Below are 26,186 nucleotides of genomic sequence, written 5' to 3'. Positions count from 1 at the left end.
TAAATAAATGAATGATTCATATTTTTAATTTTATCATAAATTTAAAATATATTATCACATGATCAATTCGTGTTATTTGTTGAGTATTTGTTTTACTAAAAACATAATGTGGTATGATTTATAGTCAAAGAATAAAGTCATACTGTGAATTTGACCACATAGTCAAACAAAACAAAAATCAAATGTGTTTGCCATAATTCAAGTCAACCGCACTTGTTGACCACAAGAGCCAAAGTTAACAACATAATAATAAATATATTAAAAGGTTACAATGTCAACTTATACAACAAAGTACAAACAATTACAAAACCAACTTTTTTTTCATCAAAAGTCAAGACCTAAAAGTCAAAGTGTTCTTACTTCTTAGTGAAGGTATGCAGCTTGGTACTGAAAACCATTCCCAAAGTACGCCCCATGGTTCGGACCCATATTGTAAGCAAATGAGGGGACATGGTTTTCGGGTGGGCCAGGGTAATACATGTATTGCTGAACTGGCGGTGCATACCTGGCACTGTTGTGGGCCCCATATCCTGCCACCACAGCACTGGCTCGGGGTCTTTTGGACTGAGGTTTAGCCACTTCCTGTTTTTTGTCTGCTTTGACTTTTTCCAACTGAAGGATCCGTTTTTGAAGCGGGTCTAACGGATACTCGTTTTCAAGTTTGTGTTCTTCAATGCACTTTGTGACGGCTTTTAGTGCAGATAATTCTCTTTCGCTGACATCATTCTGAAATTTGAATATTAAAACATAAGTTTATGGCAGAACCATCCAGTTGACCATGGGTCAAACTTAAGGATTCTTAAGTTTTCATACCTGAGTTCCAGCTTTAGTTGCATCTGCCATGTAGGATTTGAGTAGCGTAACAGGAGAAAACCGATGTGTGAGTTCAAATTCAAATGCTAGGTTGACCGCGTCAATATGTCTTCCATTGTTAACCAGCACATCAATTACACCTGTGGATTATACGCAAACATAGGATGTGATTCTGCAATATATTTGCAAAATTTTGGATAAAAAACCCATGAAAACCGCAACATTTCTTGCTTGTGTTTCATGTCAAAGTACTTATTTTTCCAGGAATATATCAATGGAATGAATCACTCCACAAGTGCTCTCTATTTCTATTAACGAAATAGCGGATATTTTAGATATTACACAAGTGATCAAACAAATGAACAAAGGCTTAGGTTATTCATACACCAAGGAGGTTATTCACACACCAGGAGGGCCTATACGAGTCCTATACGACTCGTATAGGTGTAGTGTCAAATCATTTTCGGTCAGGAGTGTCAGTTTTCATTTATTTGCATCATATAGCCCCTATACGAGCCGTATAGGGCTATACGACTCGTATAGAGTCTGTTTGACCCGTATAGTATTTTTTTTTAGATTTTTTAAAATTACAAAATATTAAAAATAACATCCGAGTTGTTTACAAAATAGAAACATGTAATTTAAAAGCAAATATTTTGCTATATACATAAAAACATACAAACAACATGAGCGTTTTTACTTTTTATATGTGGTCATGCAATCCATTTTGGTTGACGCCCATGTGAGCTATCTAAGCTTTTGAAATATAACTGCCATAAAAATAATTACTTTTGGAGCAAGAAAAACTGATACATGGCGTGTACGCCGTATAGATCATAAAATAATTATAAATATCTGGCCAAAGTACAACCGACATGCTGTCTATATGAGTCATATAGACCCTATACGGCTCGTATAGGGTCTATACGAACAAGAATATCTATACGACTCATATAGGTCTATACGGCTCGTATAGACTGCAAAAAGCTGCCACACTGTCACCTCCGTACGCATGTTAATAAGTTAGGCCTATACGACTCGCATAGGCCCTATACGAGCTGTATAGCCTTATTCACACACCACGGGGATGGTGTTTGTATATGACAACCCATGAACAAAACCATCGTCATGCAAGAAGTTACAGTTTTCATGGGCAGAATAAAGCAGAGATGTCAAATGGGTTATTTATATGTGTTGAAAGTCGGATTGACCCGATCAATGTTGTGTACATTTTTTTTACAATAATAGTCTACTATATATAACGCAATTTAGAAGAATGTATGTATTAACATTAAACTTCGCACAAAAATCAACCTTTTTGCCACATACTATTAGCATTTCTATGACCCTTTGAGATAAAACATAGCTCAGTTGACCCATTAATAAGCAAGGGAAGGGTCCTACACAGAAGACACTATGCGAGTAGGTTATGTGTAGCATGAGTAGGTATATTTCCTATACATAACTTACACATGTATAGGTATGTGTAAGTTATGTGTAGGTAAACATTTAAAAGTGACTACAAAAACCATATGAACAAGTTAGTTAATGGTTCTTTTATGTATATAACATAGACATTTGTATGTAACAAGTAATTTAAAAAAAAATAAATAAATCTGATAGATAAATTAGACAATTTAGGTTTGCTCTTTATGTTCTCGCAATAATTTAGTCTTCTGTAATAAACCTCTTTCAATAAGCAAGTGGATCAAAATGTTACTTCTAATATTAAGAGCTAGGAAGCAAAAAGAAAATATTGATAATAATAACCTGGCATCTTGTCAGACAACCCAAGGAAGTGGCAAAGGTCGGCGGCCTGGTGTCGGCGAGAGACCATCGGTATCAACTTGGCCAAATCTTCATGATCAAAATCAGAATCAATCCCAAAAGTAGCAACAAGTTGTAAGAAAGCATGAGCTTCCAATGAGTTCCCGTTACTAGCATCCAAATCAAGATCATCTAACTTAGGTTTCCATTCTTGTGCAATAATCTTTGCTCGGTTCTTCACATCCTCAGAAATCACCTTACAAACCGTACTCTCATCTAAATTAGCAAGCATAACACTCAAACATTCCATTAACATAATACATGTTCGCCTCAACCCTAAAAGATTTGAATCTTTTTCTTTGTCTTTTTTCCCATCTAAATTTGACCCCTCTGAGACGTAGAAACCGATAAGTGAATCCAAAACCAGACCACCGGGATCACTTATACCTTTCAATGCAATTGGTATTTCCTCTTTTATAGAAGCAATATTCTTCCGGTTATCAGATATGAACTTATGAAGTCCCGCTGCATCCATCTCCTCACAAAATTTAAAAAGTTGCGGATTTGATAGCAGTTTCACATGTGAATCAAGTGGTTTCTTGTCCACAACAAGAATCTCACTACTAACAGATTCAGATTTAGATTCACATTCAGATTCTGTTTCCACACAATGTTTGTTTTTGTTTTTCTTGAAGGCATTAGAGATAGCAACAACTGCCGCATCTCTTTTCTCTTGAAGCCTTGCCAGTGAAGCTTCTTCTTTAGCCATAACCGCAGCACGACGTTTCTCGAGCACCTTTTGGGCTTGAGTGGTTTTCATTTCAAACTCTTTTTCTTGGTCTTCGAGCTCAGTGAAACGCCTTTTTAAGGATTTCTCAAGCCCATGAAAATGCTCCTCAATTTGTTTCCATTTCAGGTTTAGGGTTACAGCTCGGTGACTTTCTAGCTCAGCGAACGCTTTCTGAAGTTGTTGGATTTTGGAGGTTGTAGATTCCAAGAGTGTTGCTACCGAATCCGAATCTTCCATTGCAAGCAAGCCAAATAAACCTTCAAATACAGTCAAAACAAACACTATATTAGAAATCTAATATAATCTGAATGTAAGAAGAATGAAACGAGAATTAAAAATGTGAAAGTTGTGATTATGTTTTACAGTTTGCAGTGTTGTATAGGCGCTAGTCGGGCGGTGGTACCAACTAGCCATCAACACCATTAATCGTATTGGAATTTTATATGTAATTATTCATATTTATATAGACACACACGCATCGAACCCTCATTTGATCATTTTCTGTTGTTTTTCTTACAAATCTCAGCATTTTGAAACCTCATTTGATCATCTTTTGTTGCTTAAAACTTGAACAGGTCGATGTCAATGTATAAAACTCAGGTTAACGGGTTAAAAGTTGAACCAAAGGACCGATCAGGACAGATTTTGAACAGTCAGTTCGATTATAATAAACTTCACAAGGTATTTATAGTGGTTGATACACCTAGCTTATCAATTAACACTACTCATTACTCAACCACTTAACAAACTAACTGTAACTAACTAACTAACTACCATTAGCTAGCTAGTTAGACCACGAGCACCTGCTAAAATTATTAGGTTCAAAAACTAAATCATTTCTTAGAAATCAAACACAAAAAGGGAAAAGAAAATTAAGCTACTACAAATGAATTCAACACAACACTTGTTTCATCATCATAATCTCCAACCTAATTAAAACTTCATTAAAAAAAAGCAATATATATATGTATGTGTGTGTGTGTGTGTGTGTATAGGGTTGGGTTTTCATTTTATACTTTGCCTATATATATAGGGGAGGGTTATCCTAAAAATAAGTAGTTTCCTAGGAAGAGTAGGAATAAATCATAGCCATTGGATCATGTTAATCAATGGTTGAGATTTAAAATTATCAAAAACCGACATAGTTTCCTAGAATATTCTTTCACCATAAGTTATAATGCCACATGTTAAAAATCTATTGGTTCTTACCATTCCTAGGAAACTCCTTATTCTTATTTGAACCCTTTTCTATATATATATATATAGGGGAAGGTTCTTGTACGTTTTATTCTTAACATAAGAACGTAGGAAATAACACCAATTTATAGAAAAATGAGAACGTAAGAAACATTACCAACTAAAATACCAATCTACATAAACAATGATTTATAATAACAAAGAAAAAAACCTAAAAATTACAACAAAAGAATCAAAATCAAGAACAAAATAATAGCAGCAAATACTTATAACAACAAAAGAAAAAATCTAATAATAACAACAAAATTATCAGCAAATACTTAAAACGTCTCATAATTGAAAATTAGCAAAATACGAACAAAAAAGAACAGCAAATACCAATAAAAATAAACCTAATAATAACATCAAATTGGTTCACAATTTTATGTACATAGATATTATATTATGCAGCAATCAACAAACGACGATTTCATTTGTAATTACAAAAATAAACAATTCATTTATAGTAAATTTAAACTATCAGGTAGTAATAGTAATAGTAATAGTAATAGTAATAGTAAAGCAATTGGATCTGAATATTATTACCGTTACCGTTACAGTACGATTGAAGAAATAAAGTAAACAGAGTTGACTGAACTTACGGAAGTAGTTGGTGAATTGACGGCGGTTGAGACGGTGGCGGCGGATTGTGGAGTTTGATCAAGGCATGTTGACAGATAAAGAGGAAAGTAAAGTAAAGAGGGTTATATGATGATTTGTGTTTATTGCCACTTTGCCAGGTTGTTAGGTTAACCCACGCGCTTGTGTAAGTGTTTTTTTTCCCGGGAAAGAAACGGGCTGCTACGCATCATAAGATGAATTTCATCTCATCTTGTTATTATTAAATGGAGAGGCGCACAAATCGGGTTTTTCAAATACATGGGGTTCGGGTATGACTGGGTATTGGCTATACCCAGGTAGGGTTCGGCTTCGGCTCTAAAAGTCATACTCTATGTATCGGGTTCGGGTCAGGTATAGAACCAGGTATTTTAAAACTGGGTATTTGAATTTTCGGGTATTTTCAGGTATTTTTCGGATATAGATTTGATTTTTTAAGGGAGTTGTACTTTTTAAAGGTATTTATCGGATATTTCAGGTATTTTTCGGGTATAGATTAGTTATTTGAAAAACCTGGTTCCGGGTATAGAACAGAATCCGGTTTGGGTACAGGTTTTGGTACAGAAATGCATACCCTATCCCGTACCCTACGGGTCAGGTACGGGTTCGAGTATAAAAAAACCAGTTCATGGTTTTTTTGGGTCCGGTTCCGGGTTCGGGTTTTTTGTGCACCTCTAATTAAAAGGAGTGCATTATTTATCGTATGTTTTCTTAGGAAGGAAATTCATCATAAGTGAGACCGAAACCGTTTTTTTTTATCACAGTGCATATCACTTTTCTAAATGAAGTATTTCGGTGTCTTATCTTTCATTTTGCATTGCTACTAAGTCATCTAACTTCATCCACTTGTATAGAATAATGCGCGGCGTACAACTTTCCCAATTTCTAAAGGCAGACGACCATACGTGGCGTATAGTAGGTAACGTACAAGAACAATTCGTATCTTTTTGGCCCCAGCCATGCGCCATGTATAGATCTATACGTGGCATATAGTCATGCGATTGACCAGTCTATACGAGACGCATGGTTCAATTTTACCATTATTACTTGATGTGAGATTCTACATAATTTCTATATATTGGAGATCGATCCGGTTTCATTTGATTAAAGCAATCAAGATTTTTCAATTTTCATAACGATTGAGTTCAGTTTTCAATTCTCTACATTCCAATTTTCTTTAGCAATGTCGCATTCGAACGACAACTATGTTATTGGCAAATATTCTAACGAATGGGTGGTGCCAAAAAGTAGTTTGGTATAATATTTATTCACTTATTTGTTGTTTTGTATTTAAAACACTTACCGTATCGTTATTTCAGGATGGCTCGAACATTCATTTTTCTTAAGACTTTAAGAGACTGGCTGCTAGATTTATGTGAGGCAAAGTACCTCTTTAATTATTAGCCTTTACCTTTACTAAAGGCTAACCATTACGTTGTTTCATGAGTTCGGCTTTGACTATGAACACAACTGCCAATCACAACCCAATAACGAGTTTGTGCATAGGGTTGACCTTCACCTTGGTACAAGAAACAAAGCCACTCGAAGTACGTTTGTGAGGCAACCTTCACCTATATAGGGAGCGTATAGGTCCACACTTCGCTGTCAATCGCCAGTAAGGGGTGTTCAAATCCGGATGTCAAAACTCGAAAATTCGGATATCCAAATCCGTATCTGAAATTTTGAAAAAAAGATAATAATTATAATTTTTTTTATAAATTATTTTTAAAAATACATCAGATATTCGAATATTATACAAAATATCCTAAAAATAATTCGAAATAACCGAAAAATAATCCGAAATATCCGAAAGTGATGCAAATATCCGAAAATTATCCAAAATTTATAACTAATATTTATTATTTAATAATTGAAAAGAATATATCGCATAATTTAGATATCCGAAATATCCGAAAACTCGGATATACGGGATATCCGAATTTTCGGATAATTCGGATTCAAATGTTTTGGATATGAATTCGGATTATTTTGAATACCCTAGCTGCCAGACAAGATTTGACAGCTACACAACTCTGATTAATTTTAAGGTTGATGCTATATGTCGCGTATAGACGTATACAAAGCTAGACGTGTACAAAGCGGTTAGGTGTTCAAATAAGACAACCCTGCGGTTAGGTGTTCAAATAAAACAACCCTAAAATTTTCTTTGCGTGGTGTAGGTCTTCTGGGATCGGACCACCACAATCTCAACCCAATCCAAACCCTTTTCTTTTGGCTCAAATTATTTTTCTTATCCCATTTCAATCTTAAAACCAATCAATCCCATTTGGCTCAAAATTTAATAATATTTTCTACCATCTCTAAGATAAGTCACCATGATATTCATGTAATGAAAACTTACACGAGTCTCATAAACACCACCCCATTTTCTTCCCAATCATCAAACAAACAAACAAACAAACAAACCATAATTTGAAACAAGAATCCCTCATGATATATATATCATTGATCCCGAATTCCCATTAAATTTTGCATGAAAACCAATATATATATATTTATATATCTTGGAACAACAAACCCTATATATATATATATATATATATATATATATATTAATGGAATTCAACACAATCAAAATCTATTCAACTTTCAGATCTCCATTCGAGAACTCTCCAAGATCAGATGACGACAACTCTCCGTTTCGAAAGCCACTTAGTTTATGGCCAGGCATGTACCATTCTCCGGTTACGGCTGCTTTGTGGGAAACAAGAACCAAAATATTTGAAAGACTTCTTGATTCACCAAAAGAAGCACCCCCGCAAACCGAATTGTTGACCAAAACCCCGTCCCAAAGCCGCACGACGATTCTTTATAATTTCTCAACTGATTATATATTGAGGGAACAGTATAGGGACCCTTGGAATGAGGTTAGGATTGGGAAATTGCTTGAAGATCTTGATGCCCTTGCTAGCACCATTTCTGTTAAGGTATTAATTACTTTTCATGATTGTTGTTTGTTTTGTTTATTGTATGTAACATGTTTTGAATATTGTGTGGGACCCTCTTATAAGAACTAAGCACTTGCATGTTGGGTTTATGTTGTGTGTCTATGGAATCTTGGGGGGTGTTTGGTAGAGGGAATTGAGGGGTGAGAAATGGAATTGGAAAGAATTCTCTTGTTTGTTTATGAAAGAAAGAGGTGAGAAATGGAAATAAACCATTTCCATTTCTCTGGTTTTGTTTCTCTACAAAAAGCGGAGAAATGGATTTCTCTGATTTCATTTCTCAGCCTCACGCCTCTCCCTGCCATCTGAGCTTGCCGCGTTTCACCGGACCAACAAAAAAGTGGTTTTGTGTTTTCACTTTAGAGAGTTGGATATCATATTATTATACCATGCTGCCATGCACAACTAGAAAAGGCAAAAACCTTCATAAGCACAAAAAAGTCACCCAAGAAAACTCAAAAATATGGTGGCATGGCATCATCACCAGATTTTTATTTTTAATCACTCATTTATAGTACTCTATATAATTTACAAAATAAAAAGGAATATTGTCCCACCAAAAAACTGAAAAAGAGAGCTACGACTGTAAAACCAGATAATGCGACGTTTTTAAAACTGGCTTATTGTCATGCTCGATCCTATGTATTATCTTTATTGTTTGATTATAACTTTTCTTGTTTACTCATAGCTAGTTACCTGTTGCTATTTGAGTTTACTCATCATTGTATATTAGCGTTAGTTTGCAACCTCCGTTTGTACTTTTGTATGGTTGTTTGCTCTGAGTTCTCTTAGTTTCATTTTATAATATATCTGTTATGTTAAACGTGTCCAACACCAAACCAGATTGAAAGCTCCTAGAATCTTGGAGATGATTTAATATAATAATTAGTTTATTATTATAAGATAAGTTAGTCTTATTTTATTTTAATCTTATTTGTTTTGAATTCAAATTATGTATTTGAGTTGGTATAGGATTGGAACCGTGGGTTTTTATATACCCTAGGTTCAATGTGTTAGTTATTATTAAGTTTTTCCCGTTTGTAGTTTTCTTAATAAAAGAGTCGCAAAAGAGTTCTACAAATCTCGTGTTCATGTTCTTGATTCACCTGCTTAAAGTTTAACAATATCCATTAGCATGCTTTATAAATGTACACGGAAAAAAATGTTTTTAGAGCCGAGGTTCTCACTGGGAGTTGTGTCTCTGTCCTCTAGGATTGAGGTACGGTTTGTCTCATTCAAACCCTTCCCAACCCTACCATAGCTTTTTTGTGAGTGAGATTACAACTTGTTTAGGTTGGTTGTTATATAGCTTTAGTTATGTTGATATCCTTAGTTCATATGTTTTTTTGTTTGTTTGTAAATGCAGCATTGCTCTGATCATGATAGTATGACAAGACCCCTACTGTTGGTTACTGCATCTGTTGACAAAATGGTCCTCAAGAAAACAATTAGTGTTGATGCTGATCTCAAAATGGCTGGTGAGGTTATATGGGTCGGCTTCTCATCCATCGATGTTCAACTTGAAGTCACGCAGTTGGCCAGCGGTAAGTAGGTACATGTCAATAATCGAGTGCTTATTGTTAGCTAAGTTTACAAGTATCTCAATATTCACTTTTCTTAAGACAACTTGCACTTATCTCAATAATCAGTCTCCTATCTTGAGTTAGAAAATTAATTAAGAATGCATAATAATCAATTATTCTTTGTAACTGCAACTGTTTTGGTATCAATTATTCTCCTATTATATAAGTAATTTTTATTTATTTATTTATTTTTATCATTTCTCACACCCCAAAGAAATTAATAAACTATATTATAAAATATTTTTTTATGGCAATTCCATGAACAAAATTTCCATTTGTTAAGTACAGACACAAATCACATATCCTGACCCGTTTCAACTTTAGTTTTATCTCTAACGGGTCAACAGGTAAATTAATAATATAGCTTGAGTGGAAAGATGTCAGAAATCTCCCAAAATGTACTTTTTAATATATAAAACCTCTGAAATTATTTTATTAAAAAGTTTTAGATTATTTGAAATTTTTTTGACACACTGTTTATTATTTCAAACCTGATGCTTCAGTTACCTGTTTTGACCCGTTACCCAACTCAAACTTTATAGAAAAACCCGAGCTGACATGGCAATATTGGTTTTGCAGATGGGTCAGAAACAGTAGCTTTAACAGCTAACTTTATATTTGTGGCACGCGATTCGAAAACCGGTAAAGCAGCTGCTGTGAACCGACTAGCACCTCAAACCGAGACAGAAACATTAGTTTATGAAGAAGCGGATGCACGAAGCAAGTTAAGAAAGTTAAAGTTAGCAGAAAGACAAGGGGTTGAAAGTATAGATAAAACTCGGGTTGATACATTATTAGCCGAAGCACGCATTTTCAGTGACATGCCTGCACTGGCAAATAGAGATAGCATTCTTCTTAAAGACACGCGTCTGGAAAACTCGTTAATTTGCCAGCCCCAACAACGGAATATACATGGGCGGATATTTGGAGGGTTTTTGATGCATCGGGCGTTTGAATTGGCGTTTTCGACTGCTTACACTTTTGCTGGATTTATGCCGTTTTTTCTTGAAGTTGACCATGTTGACTTTCGTAGACCGGTAAGTACCTTATTGCCAAGTTTACTTTTTAAAGCGTATCATCCGTTGAATTGAAGTTTACTTATGAATGGGTTGATTTGGGTTATGTTTTTCAGGTGGACGTTGGTAATTTCCTACGATTTAAATCATGTGTCCTATATACTGAATTTGAACATGCAGAACAACCTTTGATCAATGTTGAAGTTGTTGCACATGTTACAAGGCCTGAAATGAGGTCTAGTGAGGTCTGTTTTATTCTTAAACTTCACCTTTATTATTATTATTATTATTATTATTATTATTATTATTTATTATTTTTTTTCGTTTTCTCTTAAAAAATTAGCTTATAAACAAAAGGAAACAAAACGGGTCAAAAGTTGCTCAAATTGTATTGTTAATGCATACAACCTCCTAATTCGTTTTTATTCAAAATCTATATTATATTTGAAATCTAATAACTTCTGTGACATTTTAACACATCTATAGTTGGCACAAATAAGAGTGGTTATTCCGGGTCAATCCAGCCCAACCCAGACCAAATAAAAAAAAGTTGACCCGTTTGACTTGGTGCCGTGCAGGTTTCCAACACGTTCTACTTCACGTTTACTATTCGTCCGGAGGCGAAAGCCAATAGTAACGGGGTTAGAATTCGTAAGGTGGTTCCGGCCACAGAAGAGGAAGCCCGCAGGATCCTGGAACGCATGGATGCAGAATCCTTGGAGTCGACGGAAACTGTTGAGTTTAAACGACGTTAAAAACATCAAATAATCATAAGAGGTTAACATATATCAAAACTGAAGTTAAAAAATAAGGCCATAAAAATTTAATAAAATGTACAACTATTTTCCTTGTATTTTGTTTGATAGTTATTGATTTATTCTCAATAATAAAAAATTATTTTATAAAGTTTGTAATAGCATATGAATGTCTAGGGGTGAAAAGTTATATATGCATTGTTGTAATTAAATTGATATGTATCGAAAATAATCAGATTTTTGGTTGTAGTATTTGTATATATGTTTAACTCGTTTAACTGATATGTATAAATTTGGTCGTGCTCAGAGTGATCTATTTGATTAAACATGTTGACTTGTTAACCCGTTTAACTAAACATGTCGCTTAGTCAATCTGTTTAATTGAACATGTTCTTCAATCAAGCCGTTTAATATATCAAATTTATAAAACTAGTAACTACACAAATTTTTGATTACATATATTTTTTTGTTTTTCGTGCTTATGGATACTGATACAGATGGCTAATGTGTAATGAACTTAATATACATACAAAGTAGCACTAAATAAAGTAAATTAGCTAAACATAATTCAATGAATTATATAATGAAGAGAGAGAATTCTCGTTTGCGTCTCTGTTGTTTGTTGGCGGAGGCACTTTGGGTCCCTCTAACTTAGATTGAACCGATTGAGTCCATGTGGTTTTTCTGCCATGACAGTTTGCGTCTCTCCGAAAACCAAGAAGCTTTTCCCCAATTTTCTCATCGGGAAAATTGAAATGGAAGATGGTTCGTTCATCGGCAGAAAGTAGGTAACCTTTAGAAAAGGTCAGGAAGATGGTTCGTTGATCTGGTGGCGTCACTTATCTAATTGGGTATGACTTAGAGAAGTCGGGTGGACCGCATATGCCTAGCTCGCGCTTACATATGTATCTTCGCTCGCCATTCCAAGTTGAAATCCCACTACCGGACCAATAACACCGTGGGCAATAGTAGCATCACGATGAGGGTGATGGCCCTTTTGAAAAGAGCACGCATTTCTTTAAAGACTTTTTTGGCCAAAAACAATGTGAAATATTGTTGGAAGATTGATCATGCTTCCTAGTTTTACTTGATGCAAAACGGTAAAACTTGAAATACATGATCAAAACTTTTTTTGTTGAAATATCTATCTTTAGACAAAGAAAATGATGCAAAACAATCCGCTAAGAAAAGTAAGATCGGAAATGGAGAGATAGGTTTAGGCGTTTAACGACACAAAATGCATCTGAGATAGAAAAATTCACTTATATATAGAACTTTTTTATGACCGTTCTACAACGTTCATTTTTCAAAATATTTTTGACTTACGCAATATTTTGGTCCGTTACACAAATGTCATTAGGTGCTTTATTTTAACTTTAATTGTTGTTACTAACATAAAGCAACGACATTCTTAAATATCATTTATTGTAAAATGGTCAAAAAAATTTAAAAATTGAAGTAAAATCTTAGATTCGGTCCACGTGGTTTCATTTAAATCATAGATTCGGTCCTTGATCTTTGAAACTTGCAGATATGGCCCTCAATCTTCAAATTTTCTTTTTCTTTTTTAAGTCGAAGACCCTAACTTTTGTTAAATCTAAATGTTAACAAAGGGGTGTTTATGTCTTTTTGTTTTTAAAACATTTGTTTGTTAGGTTTATTCATCTCCTTGCTCCTATCGTTAATCATGTTACACATAAATCAAAATATCGTTATTTTGCTACTATACACCAAACACGATCAACCCTACGAGAACAGTTCTTCGAGAACGACTAGACAGTGGTGTGGTCTGGCATATAAGCAGCTTTTCTGAAAATTCTGACTATGTCTTGGTTTACTGAATAAATATTACTGTACTTGTAAAGTGCAGCGTAATAATATTTACTCTCCGTGTACAATTATTGTAGCGTAATAATGATCACTACAACAAAATGAAATAGAGTGATTAATATAAATTCATATATTATGGATCTCGTAACTCATTCCTAGCCTGAGATATGCCTATTTAAACTTTTGGCCTTTTGGGTCTTTCCCATCTGAATTGCCACATTTTAACGCATGTTATGATATCGTGGTGTGTCATCTGTTATATACTTATACTATACTTACTAATTGCATGTCGTTAACTGAATCATAAAATGCTTATAAACAAGTAATCATTTAATAAAGAAGCCAATGATTTTGCCTTAACTCACTGTCTTATATTATGGGATTCTTTTAACTAATATATCCCATAATTTATGCTTGCCTTATTTATGCATTTTCCTTGTATAGATTGTTAGGCTATATATGTCGATGTATTCTGATCTATAGAATTAACCCAAATACAAGAATAATATTCTTCCTTCTATCAGTTCTTTTATGGTATCACAGCAGGCAACGAGCCGCTCAACAAATTCAAAACCCTAAAATCCCTTATCGCATCCAATATGGGAGATAAAACACAGACCAACAAAAGTGATGGGGCTGCCATTGAGTCAGCTCACCATTCTATCTCCACCCATCTGACTATCCCCGGCAAATGCATGTTAATGATCCGTTGTCCGACAACAACTACGTTGATTGGGCACAAGAGATGGAGAATTTTCTCTTTGCCAAAAACAAGATTGGGTTTGTATATGGCACAATTAAGAAACCAGAAAGCGGATCATCCGATTATATGGCGTGGTTGAGATGTGATGCAATGTTAAAGGGGTGGCTAACCACCGCTATGGAGAAAGATATCCGGGGAAGCGTTAAATACACTACCACCGCATCGGGCATATGGGCGGACCTCAAGGAGAGGTTCGGGAAACAAAGTGCACCTCGTGCATACGAATTGAAGCAGGCACTCACTAACACGAGGCAAAACGGAGCGTCGGTGTGTGCTTATTTTACCAAATTACGTGTGATATGGGATGAGATTCAAACCATCCTTCCCTCCCCACACTGCAGCTGTAATGGTTGCTCCTGCAATCTTGGAAAACAACTTGAAGACATCAGAAATAAAGAGAGATTGTATGAATTTCTCATGGGACTAGACGGAGAATTCTCTGTGATAAAAACCCAGATCTTGGCGCTAAATCCGAGTCCCGCGTTGACAGCAGCTTTCCAACTTGTGTCTCAAGACGAACAGCAAAGAATGATCACTACCGGAAAGCGAACAGCCGTGGAATCTGCAGCATTTCAGACTCAGATGAAGCGAGAAGGCAACGCGAACTCACAAAACAAAATCGCAGCAAAGGCTGGAAAACGTGTTACAAATGATCGTGTTGAACACTGCGATTTCTGTAACAAAGACGGACATAATCGTAACGGTTGTTTCAAACTAGTCGGTTATCCAGAATGGTGGCCAGGAAAGAGAAAGAGCGAGAAACCAAAGGCCAAGGCAGCGCTCGTTGATAGTGAAGAAAGTCCAATTCCGGGCTTAAACAACGAACAATATCAACAATTCTTGAACATGTTCAAAGAAAAGAACGCACCCGGCAAGCAAGAAGCGCAACCAACAGCAAACATGGCAGGTACATTCGAATCAAATAATAAATGGGTGGTGGACTCGGGCTCCACCGTCCATATAACACATCGAACAGATTGGTTTGATAATCAGGTAGTAATCTCAAATGAGTTACCAGTAATGATACCAAACGGCGAGTCAATACCAGTTGAAGGGAGGGGAACGTGTACTCTGCCGAATGGGATTAAAATTAAAAACGTGTTACATGTCCCAAAATTTACATGTAACCTTTTATCAGTTAGTCGAATATCAAAAGACTTGCAATGTACCGTGACTTTTTTTCCTACCTTTTGTATCATGCAGGCCTTGAACTCGAGGAGATTGATTGGAGTGGGTAAATGCAAACAAGGACTCTATGAGGTAGAGATGGTGGGGAATAAAAGAAGGGCTATGGCAACAACTTTGGACGTGTGGCATCAACGGTTGGGACATGCTTCATGTGACAAGCTCTCTCGTTTGGATTTTGTTAGAAATTTATCTTTAAAGACAAGCACTTTTGTTTGTGATTCTTGTGCTAAGGCAAAACACACCAGGTCACATTTTCCAATTAGTTCTATTAAAACTAAAGATTGTTTTGAACTCTTACATTGTGATATATGGGGAAAGTATCGAACCCCATCTCTCACCCGGGCACATTATTTTTTGACGATAGTCGATGATTATAGTCGATCGGTTTGGGTATTTCTCATAAAAAACAAATATGAAGCAAGTGATCACTTAATTGCTTTTCATAAATTTGTGAAAACACAATTCAACAAAACCGTGAGACGTGTTCGGTGTGATAACGGTGGTGAGTTTACCTCCAACCGTATGATTAATTTTTACACCGAACAAGGCATTTTTCTTGAAACAACCTGTCCCCACATACCGCAACAAAACGGTGTGGGGGAACGCAAACATCGGCATTTACTCGAAATTGCTAGGGCCCTAAGGTTCGAAGCAAAACTGCCATTGAGATTCTGGGGTGAGTGTATTTTAACCGTTACGTACACAATTAATAGATTACCCTCAAAGGCAATTGACAATAAAACTCCTTTTGAAATGGTGTTTAATCGAAAACCTAACTTCAACCAGTATTCGGTTGCCTCGCTTACTACCGAAGAACCAAAACGGGTGGAGACAAGTTCGAAGAGAAGGGGAAATCGGGAATATTTTTGGGATATTCGTCGGGAACGAAAGGTTTCAAGATTTTTGACACCCACAAAAATAAAATAATCATCTCAAGAGATGTAAAATTCTTTGAAACAGTTTTTCTTACAAATTAAGCAATGCCACCGAAACTTATGATGGAAAAGAAATCTTCACGTTTCCACCTTGGTATTATGACAAGGAAACAAATTTAAAAGAGCATGAAGAAACTGTTAACTTACATGAAGAAAATAATTTGCATGCCAACAATGGTCCCATGCAAACTTATGAGGGCATTGAAAGTCAAGAAAATGAGGTCACTGACCAAACAAAAAATATTAGCCTAGAAAATGTCAGAACCCAAACCAAGAATTCTGGCCTAGAAGAAGTCACTATCCAAACTGAACTTCCTACTCATATTGAGACCGAAGGGCCCACTAGAGAAAGAAGGGAAAGAGTCCGGTCTAAACGACTCGATGGTTATGAAGTAAAACTCCCACCATCCATCAATCATGCATTACCCAACTCCAATCAAGACTCCTTAACGGTACACCCCATAGCTAACTATATTTCTAATGATAAATTCTCTAATAATCACAAAGCTTTTCTAATGGCCATTAGTGCCAACGATGAGCCCAAAACTTTTCATCAAGCTGTGCAAGATAAAAATTGGAGAGACGCCATGAAACAAGAAATTGAAACAACTTGGACCCTAGAAGATTTACCATCAGGGAAGCGGGCCATAGACTCCAAATGGGTGTACAAGGTGAAGTACAAACCGAATGGGGACATTGAAAGATATAAAGCGAGATTGGTGGCAAAAGGTTTCACGCAAATGGAAGGTATCGACTTTTATGACACTTTTGCCCCTGCCGCCAAGTTAGCGACTATTCGTACTCTACTAGCCGTTGCGGTTAAAAGAAACTGGGTAATACATCAACTAGACGTGAATAACGCCTTCCTGCACGGAGATTTAAACGAGGAAGTCTATATGAAAGTTCCCCAAGGATTTGATAAAGGAAAAGAAAAGAAAGTTTGCCGTATGAGAAAATCATTGTATGGTCTAAAACAAGCGTCAAGAAACTGGTATCAAAAGTTTACTTCAGCATTGCTTGAAGTGGGTTTTAGGCAATGCAAGGCGGACCACACGTTATTCATTTTTAATAAAAAGGAGACATTCATTGCAGCTCTTATATATGTGGATGATGTGATTGTGGTCGGTAATGATGTCACAAAAATCAAAGAAACAAAGATCTTCTTAAACAAACGTTTCAGCATCAAGGACCTTGGACCACTCAAATACTTCTTGGGCATTGAAGTTACAAGAACTCAAGACGGTTTGGTCCTTAGTCAAAGAAAATATACCCTCGACATTCTCGAAGATAGTGGAATGCTTGGTTGCCATCCTAGCGCATTCCCGATGGAACAAAACCTGAAGCTTGGGAAAAGAGATGAAGGGGAATATGTGGACGCTAGTCAATACCGCCAGTTAATAGGTAGACTACTCTACCTGCAAGTTACGTGACCCGACATAGCACACTCTGTCAACGTTCTTAGCCAGTTCGTGTCCGATCCACGACAAAGTCATATGGACGCCGCGACTAGGGTCTTACGGTATTTGAAAAACATACCTGGTCAGGGTATTTTGTTACCAAAAGTAGGGGGAACCAACTTGATAGCCTATACTGATTCAGACTGGTTGGGATGTCCAGACACTAGACGATCTAGAACCGGTTACTTGTTACTAATTGGAGGTGCACCGGTGTCTAGGAAATCAAAGAAGCAGTCAGTAGTATCAAGATCATCTGCAGAGGCAGAATACCGAGCAATGGCAACCATAGTCAGTGAAGTTCTTTGGATGAGATGGCTCCTTCGTGACCTTGGTATAGATCAAAAAGGGCCGACAACCATTTTTTGTGACAATCTTGCAGTAAAACACATAGCAAATAATCCAGTTTTTCATGAGAGAACGAAACACGTAGAGATGGACTGCTACTTTGTTCGTGAACGAGTCGAAAGCAAGGAGATAGAGCCGTCATACATTGAGACTAAACTTCAAGTTGCTGATCTCTTCACAAAGGCTTTAAGCACAAAATAGTTACGAACTCTACTTGACAAGTTGGGTGTTTGTAACCTTCACACTCCAGCTTGAGGGGGAATAAAGAAGCCAATGATTTTGCCTTAACTCACTGCCTTATATTATGGGATTCTTTTAACTAATATATCCCATAATTTATGCTTGCCTTGTTTATGCATTTTCCTTGTATAGATTGTTAGGTTATATATGTCAATGTATTCTCTTCTATAGAATTAACCCAAATACAAAAATAATATTCTTCCTTCTATCAAATCTTTTATTTAATGGTTGAGCCAGCAATAATATCACCATGGCTTATAACAAAATAAATAAACCTCTCTATTTACAACCACCACAATTTAACGTACCAAAATTATGAATCAAAGCATTTGTCGGAGACATATGAACAGGTTGACTTGGGTTATGTTTTTCAGGTGGACGTTGGTAATATCCTATGATTTAAATCGTGTGCCCTATTTACCGAATTTGAACATGCAGAACAACCTTTGATCAATGTTGAAGTTGTTGCATATGTTACAAGGCCTGAAATGAGGTCTAGTGAGGTCTGTTTTATTCTTAAACTTCACCTTTTTTTTTCTCTCTTAAAAATGAGCTTATAAACAAAAGGAAACGAAACGGGTCGAAAGTTTCTCAAAGTGTATTGTTAATGCATACAACCTCCTAACTCGTTTTTGTTCAAAATCTATATTATATTTGAAATCTAATAACTTTTGTGGCCATATTTAACACATCTATACTTGGCACAAACAAGAGTGGTTGTTCCGGGCCAATCTGGCCCGACCCAGACCGTATAAAAAAAGTTGACCCGTTTGACTTGGTGCCGTGCAGGTTTCAAACACGTTCTACTTCACGTTTACTTTCGTCCAGAGGCGAAAGCCAATAGTAACAGGGTTAGAATTCGTAAGGTGGTTCCGGCCATAGAAGAGGAGGCCCGCAGAATCCTGGAACGCATGGATGCAGAATCCTTGGAGTCTAAGGAAACTGTTTAGAGTTTAAACGACGTTAAAAACATCAAATAATCATAAGAGGTTAACATATATCAAAACTGAAGTTAAAAAATAAGGCCATAAAAATTTAATAATATGTAACTATTTTCCTTGTATTTTGTTTGATAGTTATTGATTTATTCTCAATAATAAAAAAATATTTTATAAAGTTTGTAATAGCATATAAATGTGTAGGAGTGAAAAGTTATATATTTTTGGTTGTATCTATTTAATTAAATCGATATGTATCGAAAATAATCAGATTTTTGGTTGTAGTATTCGTTTATATGTTAAACTCGTTTAACTGATATGTATAAATGGTTGTATATTGATTTGTACAAATATGAATGAACAGGTCATGTTCGGTATATATGTTTAAACATTTAACTTTTATCTCAATTGGTCGTGCTCAGAGTGATCTATTTGATTAAACATGTTGACTTGTTAGCCCGTTTAACTAAAAATGTCGCTTAGTCAATCTGTTTAATTAAACATGTTCCTCAATCAAGCCATTTATTATAACAAATTTATAAAACTAGTAACTACACAAATTTTTTATTATACTTCGTATTTTTCGTGCTGATACAGATGGGCTAATGTGTAATGAACTTAATATACATAATCCAGTGAATTATATAATGAAGAGAGAGAATTCTCGCTTGCGTCTCTGTTGTTTGTTGGCGGAGGCACTTTGGGTCCCTCAAACTTAGAATAAACAAATTGAGTCCATGTGGTTTTCTATTAGGACAGTTTGCGTCTCTTTGTAAACCAAGAAGCTTTTCCCCAATTTTCTCATCGGGAAATATTGAAATGGAAGATGGTTCGTTCATCGGCAGAAAGTAGGTAACCTTTAGAAAGGGTCAGGAAGATGGTTCGTTGATCTGGTGGCGTCACTTATCTAATTGCATATGACTTAGATAAGTCGGGTGGACCGCATATGCCTAGCTCTCGCTTACATATTGTAGGGGTATGGTACTAAAACCCGGTTCTACGACCCTAAATCTATTATGTTTGGCTTATTTTATTACATGGACTAATACAATGTTATTGGGCTGAGGGGGTTTTGTGGAGGTAACCCTAATTGGGCTAGGCCCATTAGGGTACCATGATGGTGGCCATGAGACTCTCTATATAAGGAGGTCTCCATCTCCTTATTAGAGGTCATGCTCAATAAGAGCCACCACCACCTTTTTGTGTCTGTGAACAAGAAATCCTCAGGATATCTTAGCAGTCACCTCCACACCCCCGAAACCATTGCAGGTCTCAACATTGCAGGTCACAGGCGCTGCCGCAGAAGAAGAAGATCAAGACGTGGTTCGTTTATCTCGAAAATCCGTGGAAACATCGTCATGGATCAGGTAAGATTCATTTCGTGCTTCGACAATATGCTTCCTAGTTTTACTTGAAGCAAAATGGTAAAACTTGAAATACATGATCAAAACATTTTTTGTTGAAATATCTATCTTTAGACAAAGAAATTGATGCAAAACAATCCGCTAAGAAAAGTAAGATCGGAAATGGAGAGAGGTTTAGTGACACAGGATGCACTTGAGATAGAAAAAACCACTTACATATAGAACCTTTTTATGACCGTTCTACAACGTTCATCTTTCAAATATTTTTAACTTACACAATACTATTAATTAATAATTTTGAATTTTGGTCCATTACACAAATGGCATTGGGTGCTTTATTTTAACTTTAAATGTTGTTGCTAACATAAAACGACGTTCTTAAATACCATTTATTGTAAAGCGATCAAAAAATTTTTAAAAATTAAAGTAAATTTTAGAGTCGATCCATGTGGTTTCATTTACACTAAAAAAAACTATATTTTCTCAATATTTTCTCTTTTCTTTCCAATTAAATAATATTTTTTTCATACTTTTATGATTACATTTTCTCTATCATTCACTCACAACCACTTTCAACAAATATTAAAAAATTATAGAGGTGAACAGTAACTTTTCAAATTTACAGAAAAATCACTATATATCATATATGTTTATATCATAAACATACTAAAATTCAAAATCTTCTAAATTTATGATACATAAACGAACACGAACACGCTTACCTACAACGATCGAAAGTATTAATTACTTTAATCACCTAAAGAACTGGACTCTCGGTCTCCCATAAAACCCTTGGGCAGTGTCCGGTTCACCAGACCGGACGCTTATGAACGTCCGAACTAATCACAATCTGGTCATTTATGGAACCAACTTCTTTGCATACACGATCTAGAACATTTAAGAAATCTCGAACGACCATGAATATCCTAAAAGGATTAGCTTCTTCCTTAACCGAATTCCCATGAAAATATTCCGTAACCTCTTTAACTAATGAAAACACGACACTTTCTTGAGCTTGAATCCGGATAATCTCCTCTTTGGCCTTTTCCATAAACATGTTCATAGATTCTGAGAATCTTTGTCGGTCTGAAATTGTGTCAATTAATCTGACCACCTGTGTTAACCAAAATATTGGTGAGCGTTCAGACCTTGGGAGCGTCGTTAAAAAGAACAAAAGAAAGAAAAAAAATTGACCACCTGTGAAATGTCGAAAATGCCCTTGGATAGTTTTGTGACGTCACTATGAAGGACCTCCGAATCTATGGCTGCAGCTTTCTTGACATTTGTAAGTTCGAAATTGATATTAGCAACAAGTTGGAGACCGAGTTTGCGGCACTTAGTGTCGTTGGTGTCAGGAATAGAAAGGCGAACGCCTTCACTTTTGACGATTTCTTGAACGACGAAGTGTAAAAGAGTTGTTTTTCCATCTGTGCCTTTGACATCGATGAGTTTAAGGAGCGTGTCAAGTTTGAATGCGTGCGCATCACCACGGTTTGTTCCAACGTTCATACGGTTTCCAGTTTTCAAAACGGCTTCTAGGAGTTTTAGGAACATTCGGTTGTTTCTAAGCTCTTCGCATGCTACCTGTCATTATCATGTCATAATCAGGGCAGTCCCTGAGAATCCCTTAGTTCAATCATATAAAATATCAGGAAAGAAAAAACATGTAAAACAAGTTTGAAAGTTGACTAAAGTGTAATACATTCAACCTTATATTTGAAAATTTAGACTATTTGTGTAATAACCTTGTTGATATAAAACTAATAATGATGATACATTAAGTGTAATAAGCAAGGTAGTGATTACATCAAAAAAGAAGGTAAGCGGGCAACAAGATGCGTCACTACCCCTTTTTGAATTATAAACCCCAATCTTTTAAAAACCACATTCGCAATAATGATTGACCCTTTTAACGTAACATGTTCTAACACGCTACTTAGCCCTCCTAACACACGAAAACAACCAATTGAAATAAAGTTATTGCAAAGAATTATACCTCGAGAGTTTGAAACGATCGTTTAAGGAACTCGACTTCCGACTCAAAATTTGATACATAAAGCATTGCGCCAACTCGTTTAAACGCCAATGGTACATTAAGAACCGCCTTGAGGAACTTCTCTGCAGGCCCGAGCTTTCCATGATTATCGTCTTTATATTGTTTTAGCTTCCACTCTTCTTCTTTAGTTGGAGCCATCTTCAATAAACTCTCTAGAAGCTCGGTCTCAAGCATATCGGCATTGCCTATGCAATCATCAATATAAAAAAAACGCATTAAAATAAACGAAAGTACAAAGCTCATGATGAAAAGATGAAATTTGATTGAACTCAAGCAAAAATATACCTTCCAAAAGTGCATCACAAACTTCTTCTATTGTTACATGGAGCGCCTTAAGTAAAATCGCAATGTTTTGTGACTTTTTTGGATCAAGAACTCGTGGCCATGGTGGAATTGGGCGGTTCGTGGTGGGTGATTTTGGTGTCTTTACGACAAATAATGTCTCAATCATTTCCTCGTTTAACCTGTAATTAAGAATAGGGGTGTCAAAGATCAAGCCGCTCGTGAGCTACTTGAGATCGGCTCATTGAAAGAGCCCAAGCTTTTATTGAGGCTCATTTCATAGACGAGATTGAGCCCGAACTTCATATATTTAGCTGGAGCCAACTCGCAAGCCTGAACAAACATTTTATTCATATAACTTTTTATTTATATATAATTATATAATACTATTATTATATATTAAGTTATGATAATAAATAAAATAAAATAATGTATGTATATTATATTATATACTAAAATTATAATTCTAAATACATACTTAAATAGTTATAAAATTATACATATAAATAAAAATAATTAAATAACTAATAAGTAATTAACGAGCCGAGTCAGAGTTTGAGAAAACTGATAACGATTCGTGCTTGAGCTTTAGAGATATAGTTCTAAAAGAGACGAGCTCGAGCTCAAGCTCAAGCCCTCATAAGTTAAAGCGAGCCGAGCTCTAGGCCGAGCCTCTTGACTCAAGAAAACATTAAACGGATTTGGTTTCTTACTTAAAGGAGCTCGATTTGAGTTGATCCCACACCGTTTCACGATCAGAACTTGCTCTTACTTTATCCCAATGAAGTGGTTTCAACTTAGGTTTTGAGGTTCCAACATTTTCATTTTCCGTAAACATTTCAATCGGTGGTGGGTGGCGGCGGCGGCAGTGTAGGAGCGGTTAGAATTGCAACAAGGTCGGGCGAGTTCGGGCTAGATGTTATAGAGCTCAAACTAGCCCGTGGTGAAGTACTTAATGATATAGACCTCGCGGGACAACCTGAGCCTGAAGACAAACAAGAGGACAAATCCGAACCTATTATTCTTTCGGATTCATGGTTATCCACTGGCACTGCAACAAATGCCTGTCTGGAGCTGGATAATTCTTCTTCAATATTATTATTACTAATAATATTTTCACTCCGCCCTCTGCCTCTTAAACTATTAAGCGGAGGCAGAGGGCGGAGCTCAGGAGAATCCAATTTATGAAAATTGGAATCTTGAATAATTATTTTTGTTGCATCAAGTAATTCATTTGCCTTCGAATTACTAAAAGGCATAGAGTCCTGATCATGCCTTCTCCGCTTTCTAAAAAAGACAATAACTGCGACTGCGGCCACAATTGCAGCAAAAACAACCAGAGTGGCAGCAGTCGCAGTTAATTTGTTTGCTGGTTTCGGGGAATTCGGAAAATTGATGGGAGGAATGTTAGGAGTGAAAGAAGCAGGCGGAGGAGGCGGAGTTGGAATTTTGGGGAAAAACGGCTGCTCGGCAGGCGGTGTAAATAAAATATCCGAGGACGGCAACAACGACAATGGAGGTGTGGCGGGTGAGTCGAATGGGAAGAATGGTTGGTGTAGCGTCCTGCGATTTTGTATCGCGGTGTCACCCGAGTTTATAAATGGGAATATGAAAACTAAGTAGAAAAGAATTTTCATGGGTTGGAGCTTATGCATTCTTCAAATTTAGACTGGTTTGAAGAAGATCATCATATGAATGAGTTTGTATTAATTTGTTGAGGAGAAGGTTAAAGTGCCAAAGTGGTGTGTTGGCAGCCAAGATTTAGGTGATTGGCAATGGCAGACAAGTATGGTACCAAGTTCTGGTTTGAAATTTGTTTGTTAGGATGAAGTCTCATAAACCATCACTTCAACAATAATCTATAATACAACTATTATTATTATTATTCTATTATTTAACAAGCTACTTTTTTTTATATAAATAACCAATCTTTTTATAAGTGTAGACAAAATATGAAAAATGAAATAAACAAAATATAAGAAGAAAAGATTAGAAAGATTTATAGCTAAGTAATAAACAATTCAGAGATTTTAGACATAAAACTCGAACGAGCCTAGATTGAGCCTAAAAGAGCATACTCGACTCGACTCGTTTACGCTGCTACTCTTAACCTTACTAGTATATTGTAGTTTAGTTGATTCTGTTTTTATTAAAAGGGGATGCATATTTCTTTAGGAGCGAGATTAATACGCGTTTAGATAATATAAAACTATGGTGCTGTTTGTTTTTTCAGAGGTAAAATGTCTGCAATATGTGAACTAAATCTGCAGACATTTGTAGAAGATGTGGACCAAACTTCTGTAGTTTGCAAGAAGAAGACTGATTGTTTTTTAACGTCTGTAGACTGCAAAATTAATTTATGGTGGCGTACAAACTGTGGGTGGTGGTGATGGACGGTGATAGTTAGGGGTGTTCACGGTTTGGTTTAAAACCGTGAAACCGTCCAAACCGGCGGTTGGTTTGGTTTCACGGTCGGGTTTTTAATTAACTTTCGGTCGGTCGGTTTCAAACTTTTTAAACCGTAACAAACGGTTTGGTTTACGGTTTCAAAATTTTCAAACCGTAAAAAACCAGACCGAACCGTGAGATTTTAATATAATTATTTTTTAAGTTAACTTATATTATAAGTATTTGATTGTTTATATTTTGTTTAAGTTCACTATAAAAATAGAACTAGACCAAATGTTTAGATTATTAGATTGTTGTAAATGTAGTCTATTTATAGCACCACAATCTAAGTAGGTTTCTACCTCTTAATTGAAGTGTAGAGGGCCTTCAAGTTAAATATCTAGATACAAATATGGCTTGTGTGATTGTTGAAAATAAAACCTGGACTATATTCCTGTAATGTATTTCCACTATTTTTTGTCTAATGTATTTGGATGGATAGGTATTATAAGGCCATATATTTTCCACTCTATATAAAACATAGATTCTAAGGACATGTTTTTTTATACATTTTTAAGCATCATGTTTATTTTATAGCTTGATATATGCATTTTTCGACAAGTTTTTTATTTTTCATTTTATCATTTTATGTAAACCGCAAACCGTGAAACTAAACCGGAACCAAACTGTTACTAACGGTTTGGTTCAGTTTGGTTTCATAAGTTAACGGTTCGGTTTTGGTTTTCGAAAATCAAAAACCGTTAGTAACGGTTTGATTACAGTTTGATCTAAAAACCGTCAAAACCGGACCGTAAACGCCCCTAGTGATAGTGATGGTGGACGGTGTCGGACGATT

At 35.9% G+C, this 26,186-nt stretch overlaps 2 protein-coding genes and 1 pseudogene across 4 annotated transcripts; 1 reads left to right on the top strand and 2 right to left on the bottom strand.

Annotated features, from left to right (window-relative positions):
- Positions 1-299: 299 nt before the first annotated feature.
- Positions 300-5,239, bottom strand: LOC143573234 (FRIGIDA-like protein 3). Its single transcript, XM_077058165.1, has 4 exons — positions 5,209-5,239; positions 2,584-3,627; positions 814-953; positions 300-726 (listed from the first exon to the last, which is right to left on the bottom strand). Exons 2-4 carry the CDS (start codon positions 3,605-3,607, stop codon positions 364-366), a joined length of 1,527 nt encoding a protein of 508 aa, XP_076914280.1. The 5' UTR covers positions 3,608-3,627; positions 5,209-5,239; the 3' UTR covers positions 300-363.
- A 2,561-nt stretch (positions 5,240-7,800) lies between these two features.
- Positions 7,801-19,372, top strand: LOC143573202 (acyl-coenzyme A thioesterase 2, chloroplastic-like). Of its 2 annotated transcripts, none has more exons than XM_077058143.1 (5): positions 7,801-8,172; positions 9,557-9,734; positions 10,353-10,810; positions 10,906-11,034; positions 19,092-19,372. In XM_077058143.1, exons 1-5 carry the CDS (start codon positions 7,801-7,803, stop codon positions 19,182-19,184), a joined length of 1,230 nt encoding a protein of 409 aa, XP_076914258.1. In that variant the 3' UTR covers positions 19,185-19,372. The 2 variants fall into 2 exon arrangements, with proteins under 2 accessions (XP_076914258.1, XP_076914257.1); XM_077058142.1 differs by lacking the exon at positions 19,092-19,372 and adding an exon at positions 11,368-11,611.
- Positions 19,373-21,353: 1,981 nt separating this feature from the next.
- LOC143573220 (formin-like protein 1) lies at positions 21,354-24,579 on the bottom strand (annotated as a pseudogene). Its single transcript, XR_013142389.1, has 5 exons — positions 23,656-24,579; positions 22,946-23,124; positions 22,601-22,845; positions 21,802-22,188; positions 21,354-21,718 (listed from the first exon to the last, which is right to left on the bottom strand). The product of XR_013142389.1 is annotated as a formin-like protein 1 (transcript).
- Between the last annotated feature and the right edge of the window lie 1,607 nt (positions 24,580-26,186).

This window comes from Bidens hawaiensis, unplaced genomic scaffold (genome assembly GCF_021521415.1).
Source record: "Bidens hawaiensis isolate Kalapana, Puna unplaced genomic scaffold, B.hawaiensis_p1.1 tig00026238_1, whole genome shotgun sequence".
In the NCBI taxonomy this organism is placed as follows: Eukaryota; Viridiplantae; Streptophyta; class Magnoliopsida; order Asterales; family Asteraceae; genus Bidens; species Bidens hawaiensis.
This window is presented reverse-complemented; position numbering and strand designations above follow the sequence as displayed.